The 8,431-nt window shown below is 42.5% G+C and overlaps 1 protein-coding gene across 1 annotated transcript; it reads right to left on the reverse strand.

Moving 5' to 3' along the window:
• Nucleotides 1-1,383: 1,383 nt before the first annotated feature.
• On the reverse strand, nt 1,384-4,748 carry PSTK (phosphoseryl-tRNA kinase). Its single transcript, XM_024750579.1, has 3 exons — nt 4,503-4,748; nt 1,832-2,123; nt 1,384-1,586 (listed from the first exon to the last, which is right to left on the reverse strand). The coding sequence occupies exons 1-3, from the start codon at nt 4,716-4,718 to the stop codon at nt 1,384-1,386; spliced, it is 711 nt and encodes a 236-aa protein (XP_024606347.1). The 5' UTR covers nt 4,719-4,748.
• Between the last annotated feature and the right edge of the window lie 3,683 nt (nt 4,749-8,431).

The raw sequence follows: 8,431 nt of genomic DNA on the forward strand, positions 1-8,431 counted from the left end.
GATAGCAGTATAGTAGGGGTAGTGGTAATAGTAATAGTAGTAGCAGCAGCAGTAGTAGTATTTCACAGAAGCCTGGGAAAGGTATATTTGTCACATCATCTTTCAACTTCCAATTCAGGGCCACCAGACTTCAGACTTCAGTCATAGCCATGCTATGACTATTTTGGACCATATTCTTAAGACCCAAGACAAAACTGCAGATTATGTTCAGGGTTGGTACTGACACTGGCAAAGCTCACTCTTCCTTGCTTCTAGCAAGAACTGGCCCCCCAGAGCAGTGATGCTAACCTTAGACTGCTCTCATGGGGGTAAAATGGGGTATCTCAATGCCTCAACCAGCCATTCACTTGCGAAGGAAAACATCTTCAGTACTCCAGAAAGAGTAGCCATCAACTGGCTACATGCTCGCCTTCTCAAAGTTTCAAGATATCATGAGAAGTTAAAATTAGAAATCTCAGCCATTGCTTATTTCATTAACCCTATAAACAACAGTTACTTAAATCGAACTTTTCCTTAGAATGTTAGAGTATTACAAAATCCATGGAAACTGTATCCTGGGAACAAAACATTTTGAGGAATGAGTTTTAAAAATTAGCCTTTTAAAAACTGCTGATCCCCTCTGGACAACAGTCAGGCAGGAACTAAGGAACTGCGGGCAATATACCTCTCGAACTGCGCTGTCCCATGCAGCAGCCGCGGGCCACATGCAGCCAGTTAAGTTTAAAGTGATTAGAATAACATTTAAAATTCAGGTGGTAAGTTGCACTGGCTACACTTCAAGTGCTCAATGGTCAGTCGCATGTGGCTAGCAGCTACCACACTGGGCAGGGCAAACAGAGAACATTTCTATCATCAGTGAAACTTCTATCAGAAATGTGCTGAACTAGAACTCTCCAGAACTCTAGAACTCTCAAGACCTACTTTAGGAATGAAATGCATTAGACACCATAGCCACAAGCCTCATATCTACACAAGCAGTGTAACTGGAGTGAGGTTTTAGGCAAATTAGGATTTAGTACCAGTTCCACTCCTTTTCTCTCTATAAGAAGACTACAGGGCAATCTATTTAGACTATGCTACTTCAGCAAGAGTATCAGAGATGTGCCCTACTCTGAGCTCCCTGCCCTGACCTCTGGGAAACAATATAATTTTAACAAGAGTACACATTTGCAAACAAACCTGGGTTCACGGCTCAGCTGTAACTTACAATCTCAGTGACTCTGGGCAAACTAAACTTCCTCACTCAGTTCCCTCTTCTAAAGAAAGGGGAAATAATGTCCTTCTCCAAGGCTTGTGTGAAGAGTAACCGGGTGGATACAGGGAAAGCATTCAGCACAGTGCCTGGCTCAGCAAAGCAGCTAGTGAAGGACACCTTTGAGTAGGCTACCTGGCCTCTGAAGTACACGCTGGGCTCTGAATTGTGAGGCTGTTGTGTTCCCAAGCATTTTTCTCAGGGTTGGGCTTTTCTATCTTGCTTCCCATCAGGTGGATGGTCTTGGCAGGCACTGGAAGTGGTCTCTGGCCATTCCTCTGTAGACAGGTCTCGAGAGAACACTCTAAAAAGAGCTGGCAAAAGCCTAATGAATCTGAAAACCATTCAAAAACCACAAAATTACTAGGGTACTATTTTTCCAAAATGTGAAATAAACATACTTAGACAAGTTATCCCACCTGCAGCAGGAAAGACCATTTGCAATACTGAACGTGTAGCTTTGAAAATTAAGTAAATCCATATAAACCTCCTAATCCAATCAAGTTCTCACTAAAGACAGTAGTGATTTTGATATGCAAATAAATGTCTCTGAGTGTAAGAAAAAAATGTGTTAATTACATTTCCGAGCCAGCTGATAGACTTCATATCTCATACTTTGATAATAAAAGTTGTCGTCTAAAATCAAAAGCAGAGGTCTGGAAACAGCAGTCTTCGTTACGAGATAGTGAGACTGGGCCTCAAGTGCTGAAGCAGATATCAGATCTTGATCCTTCAAGCAGGTTAGAAAATCCTCCCACATGGCTTCAGTCCTGCTGGGCGGGGCAGACATCTGACACCCGTTAATGACAGCCAGAAAGAAGTATTCAAGGTACTTCAACAGTTCCTGGCGATGCGATTTCCACTGGGATGGCTGCAAAATACCGCAGAATTGCAGTTTATATTAGGCTTTGGCCAGCAGGGTGGTCATGCCTCAACAACCCCCTGCTCCATGTGATAATTTCTGAACCATTTGGAGTTCTCTAGACAAAACTTGCTTTCTCATCCTCATGTCTTCATATACGCTGTTCCCTCTGCCTGAAAAACTACTCAGTGATGTTAGTGCTCTGTGAACTCTTCTCAGACTCAACCATGCAGAGGGCAGCTCAGATCGTCCCTTGCCTATCATGACACCCCGTTCTGTGCATACTGGGTCTCCACTCTAACAGGGTTTACATTGTTTAGGTATCTCTATGTCCCTGCTAGATCAATAGTCTACTGTATACCCAGGCTTCAGCAGAGGGTCAGACACCTAATAGATGCTCCAGAAATGTATATGAAATGACTGAATGAATAAGTGAATAAATGAAAGAATGAAAAGCTGTTACCATCCAGGAGAAAGGAGGAACCAAAATCAATACCTGGGACTTCCCTGGTGGCACAGTGGTTAAGAATCCACCCGCCAATGCAAGGGACACACGTTCGATCCCTAGTCCAGGAAGATCCCACATGCTGTGGAGCAACTAAGTCCGTGCGCCATAACTACTGAGCCTGCGCTCTAGGGCCCGTGAGCCACAACTACTGAAGCCCACGTGCCTAGAGCCCGTACTCCGCAGCAAGAGAAGCTACCGCAATAAGAAGCTCTCGCACCACAATGAAGAGTAGCCCCCGCTCGTGGCAACTAGTGAAAGCCTACATGCAGCAATGAAGACCCAACGCAGCCCCCCCCAAAAAAAAAATCAATATCCTGCCAAGATAAAATAGTCTAGCTAAGATATAGCAATGCTCATTTGCCCTTGAAATAAGAAAAGTTGTAGATAGAAAGAGGATCAGCTGAAAGGTCCCTGGGTCCAGATGAAAAGACCTCAGGCTAACAACAGGATTGGAATGGGATCGGGAAAGATAGAGGAAGCAGACTGAGGAGAAGAGAATAAATAGCTTGAAAATATAAGTAGTCTTGCGCTACTCAAAGGCTCTGGTGAACACTGACATAGTTATGAGGTCAAGGCTGGAGGGAAAACACAAGGACAGGAGATCAGGATCCCTCTCCTGTCTGTCCATGCTCTACCACATCACTGAGATTATGGCACATAAAACAAATACATCAGCAAAACCCACTCAAAAGGAAACAGAAACACGATCACTTCCTAAAAGGTGAGATATCCTACTCGTGGTGACTGGATGAGCTCCATGGCCTTGGTCTGTAGGGGGAGAGTGGAAAAAATATAATAAGAAAAGTGAGGGAAAACCCCAGCAGATACAACAATCCCTATCAACAACTTCCAGCTTTCTCCATAGTGGTAAAAATACTATTACTTAAGTAAATCCGGTGCTACCAGGGGCCTGATACTGTATTTACCTCACAATTAACCAAGAATGAGGAAGTATATAACTTTGGTGGAGAAGTTCAAAATTCTTCTATGTGCCAAATGTACTGTATTTTTGCATATATACTTAGAGTGGAATCACACCATATGTGAATTTTATTTATGTGAATTCATCTACATTCGGCACTAAATGACAAAAATAACTTTAAAATTTTCAGAATATGTTAATCAAAGAGTATTTTCTCTAGAGTGAGCATGAGATGGGTGACGTGAATCTACTCTTCCCCGCGGAAGTCTCAGTTTTCACATGCTTCTCAAGAGGATGCATCTCACAGCGCTGAGGGTGATCGGAGGGCTTAAAGAGAAGTATGTACTGGGAACCCAAGCTGACCCCTAAATACAAGCCTGTTACTTCATCTGATGGTCAACTAAGAAACAGCCATCTTTTCCTATTCTGGCAGAAGCAGGTTTACCCTCAGTTGAATGAAGATCCAGCTTCAGAGGCCAAGTCCTTCATTTGTACAGAATCTATTGTCACAGGAGGGGCCCTAGTAAGTACCCTGTCACTTATAATTTTGTACCCTTTTTCTTTAAAAGGGTTTCCCCAAACCGCATAACTTAAAGCCCCACAATACCTGGGTTCGCCTGGCTGAATGTTAAATTGGCTGTGCTGGAATTTTTGAGAGATTCTGTCCTTCTTTTCAGAACAACCTTCCCAAAGGATTTTCAGGAGGATATTTGATTATGGGGGACTTCCACCTTGCACGCTGACTTTAGACCCTAACCTTATGCTGGTGGCTGTTTGCATCGTTTTCTATTTCTAGTCAACTCATTCTATGTTAAGCCAGCTCCCCATTCCTCGAACTCCTGTCTTTCCTCTATCAGAGATCCACCTCCCACACCAGGTATTACCCAGTACAAGTATCGTGGAGTTTGTAGATTTCCCTCCGCTACAGCAGTCTAGGCCCCGCCCCCTCCGTACTGACCAATGGGCGAGCGCTCGCCTCCTCTAGGAACGAGTCCGGCATGACGTCATCATAGGCGACGACGCCCACGGCCCAGCTACTCTCCTGCCGTAGACGGTGGCTGAGGGCACGGGCGAAGGTCGATTTTCCTGCTGCGGGAAGTCCGCAGAGGACGCAGAGACCTAGCTTCTTCGGCTTCTCACTGCGCGCTCCTCTGGCGTCCTCGCCTGCCTTCATGCTGTCGCGAGAGACCCGAGGTGGCTGTGAGCGTTGTCTGCGGAAATGTCCGCCAACTGCGCATGCACACTCCCACCGCCCTCTTGCGCCGCCTGTTGGCGCAGTGGAGGAATGGGCGAGCCTTCGGCTCCAAACACCATGCGTGGTGGCGGTTGTATCTGAGGTCGTCCCCTTGGTCGCCTGAACCCCTGGTACTGAGCTTTCTGTGAGGCGAGTCCTCTAGTCTGGTAAGTCCACGGGGATGCGTTTCGTAAAACCTGGACGTTTCCTAAAGGGTCATAAAGTTAGACAAACTTCAGTTAGAATCATCCTTCCTTCCGGAAACTTGCAAACCATTAGGATCTGCGCCTCGGGTTTTTGTTTGTTGGCTTTTACGATGAAGTCCCTTGTCTAGGAAAATCGCTGAAGGGACTTCGAGTCTTTTCCTCCAGCAGTCTTTGGAAGGTCAATTACTGGAAATCAAAAAATAGGAGTCGAATCTGGGTCCGACGACTGTGCTCCGCTGCCCCTCACAGATGTGATAGGTGGAAGGGCGAAGTAAATAGTAGTCATTGCATCCTAACGCCGCCAGTCGGCAGCAAGTGTGAGGAAATAAAGGCAGGAAAGGAACATCCCCAGACTTCAAGTCCAGTGCATTCATGCAGAGCGCACTAGGTATTTTAGTGTTAAAAAAGACATGCTAAGCTGTGAAGAAGCATACAACAAATTCCCTCTGTGGGGATGTGGTGTAGAAAAATTGAATTCATATTCTAGCTTTCACCTCATTTTAGGAGATTACTTTAGTCATATGAAGTTATGTTTAAAATGTGAACAAGTGAGTGAAAATCAGTGTATACTGGGACAAAATATAATCAGTAACCCAATGCTAAATCTGATATATTTGTGATTACAGAGCACGTACACATACATTATCTCATTTTCTTTCTCTTGGATCGAAGGTGAGCATTGAATTAAACATACTTTTCATTTCATGACATTTTATTGTCATAGGCCCAGTGCAAGATCCCTCTCCTTAATTTATTATTTTTCATCACTTACCCACACTCACACTCATTTCCTCCCCTTTTCCTAGGCAACCTTTTTTTTTCTCGTTTAAACATGGTTATTGTTTGTTTACTTAAGGTAGACTTTTTAAAGAGCAGTTTTAGGTTCATAGCAAAATTGAGCAGAAAGTACAGAGAGTTCACATATACCTCCCGCCGCCCCCAGTCTCTCTGGCTATCAACATCCAGTGTGGTACAGTTGTTACAATCGATGAACCTACACATACTATCGCCCAAAGTCCACAGTTTAGACAGGGTTTACTCTTGGTGTTATACATTCTATGAGTTTTGGCAAATGTATGATGATATGTATCCATTATTATAGTGTCATACAGAATAGGTTCACTGCCCTAAAAATCCTCTGTGCTCTACTTATTCATCTCTCCCTACCTCAGCAGCTGGTTATCTTTTTGCTGCCTGCATAGTTTTGCCTTTTCCAGAAAGTTATATAGTTGGAATCATACAGCCTTTTCATATTTGCTTCTTTCACATCTTTCATGGCTTGATTGCTTGTATCTTTTTAAGCACTGAATGATATTCCACTGTCCGGATGAATCACGGTTTATCCATTCACCTACAAAGGTTACCTTGGTTGCTTCCAAGTTTTGGCAGTTGTGAGTAAAGCTACTATAAACATCTGTGTGCAGATTTTTGCATGGACATAAATTTTCAACTTATGGTATCTGGGTAAATACCAAGGAGCGTGATTACTGGATCTTGTGGTAAGAGTATGTTAGTTTTGTAAGAAAGTGACAGACTGTCTTCCAAAGTGGCTGTATCATTTTGCATTCCCACTGCAATGAATGAGAGTTCTTGTTGCTTCATATCTTTGTCAGCACTTGGTGTTGTCAGGGTTTAAAATATTCTAATAGGTGGGTAGTGTAACCAAACAGGACCCTATGGGGCCTTCCCAGAACAGACCCCGCCCCCACCCATGTCCTCCGCCTGCCTCTTGTCTGTAGAAACACTTTAGCCTCCTAGGCCTTCCCCAGGTTCCAAACAGTAAATTTAATCAGAGAAGTGAGAAAATGCAGAAAGAAAGGAAAACAGTCAAGCAAGACAAAATAATAATAGTTTAGTCATTAAACAAAGTCAAGGACCTTTAGTTCCTCCTCAAGGGTTATAGATAATATTCTGAGCCAAGTCCTTTGAGCTGTTTTGCAGATACTGAAATCCCCACCAGGTGGAAGAAGTTAACTCTATGCTGCTAACAAGCACGTATGCATGGGGGTCCTGGAAGCAATCTCCAGCAGACACTGACGGATGACTATCTTCTCCGGTGAGGTTTTTGTTCATATCTTTTACCCATTTTTAAACTGGGTTGTTCATTTTCTTACTGTTGAGTTGTAAGTGCTGTTTGTATCTTTCGGATAACAGTCCTTTATATGTCTTTGCAAATATTTTCTCCCAGTCTGTGGCTTGTCTTCTTGTTCTCTTGACACTATCTTTGGCAGAGTGGAAGTTTTTCATTTTAATGAATTCCAGCTTACCAATTACTTCTTTCATGGATCGTGTCTTTAAAGTTGTATCTAAAATGTCATCACCAAACCCAAAGTCATCTAGATCTTTTTTCTATGTTATCTTCTATAAGTTTTATAGTTTTGCATTTAGCATTTAGGTCTATGATTACATTTGAATTAATTTTTGTGAAAGATAAAAGTCCTGTATCACATTTTTTTTTTTACATGTGGTTATCTGTTTGTTCTACCTCCATTTTGTTGAAGACTTTTTTTCCTCCATTGCATTGTCTTTGCTTCTTTGTCAAAGATCAATTGACTATACTTGTGTGAGTCTGTTTCTGGGCTCTGTATTCTGCCCACTGATCTGTCTGTTCTTTTTGCCAATACCACACTGTCTTGATTACTATAGCAGTAAAGTTGGGTAGTGTCAGTCCTCTGACTTTGTTCTTCTCCTTCAATACTGTGTTGGCTATTCTGGGTCTTTTGCCTCTCCATATAAACTTTAGAATAATTTTGTTGATATCCACAAAAGAACTTACTGGACTTTTGACTGAGATTGTGTTGAATCTATAGATCAAACTGGGAAGAACTGACCTCTTGACAATATTAAGGCTTTCTATCCATGAACATGGAATATCTCCTTTCATTTAATCCTTCTTTGGTTTCTGTCATCAGAGTTTTGCAGTTTTCCTCACATAGACCTTGCACAAATGTTGTTAGGTTATACCAAGTATTTCATTTTTAGGGTGTAATGTAAATCATGTTGTTTTAAATTTGAAATTCCACTTGTTCGTTGCTAATGTTATGAAAGCAGTTGACTTTTGTATGTTAATCTTGTGTCCTGCAACCTTTCCATAATCACTTATTAGTTCCAGGAGTTTTTGGTTGATTCTTCGGGATTTTCTACATAGACAGTCAGGTCATCAAAGACAGTTTTCTTTCTTCCTTCTCAATCTGTATACTTTTCATTTCCTTTTTCTTATTACATTAGCTAGAGCTTCCAGTATGATGTTGAATAGGAGTGGTGAGACATTCTTGCTTCGCTCCTGATCTTTGTGGGAAAGCATCTTGTTTCTCACCATTAAGTATGATGTTAGCTGTAGGTTTTTTTGTAGATGTTCTTTTTTGAAATTTTATTTATTTATTTTTGGCTGCGTTGGGTCTTCGTTGCTGCCCATGGGCTTTCTTTAGTTGCAGCGAGCGGGGGCTA

This window comes from Neophocaena asiaeorientalis, unplaced genomic scaffold (assembly GCF_003031525.2).
Source record: "Neophocaena asiaeorientalis asiaeorientalis breed wild unplaced genomic scaffold, Neophocaena_asiaeorientalis_V1.1 scaffold1542, whole genome shotgun sequence".
In the NCBI taxonomy this organism is placed as follows: domain Eukaryota; kingdom Metazoa; phylum Chordata; class Mammalia; order Artiodactyla; family Phocoenidae; genus Neophocaena; species Neophocaena asiaeorientalis.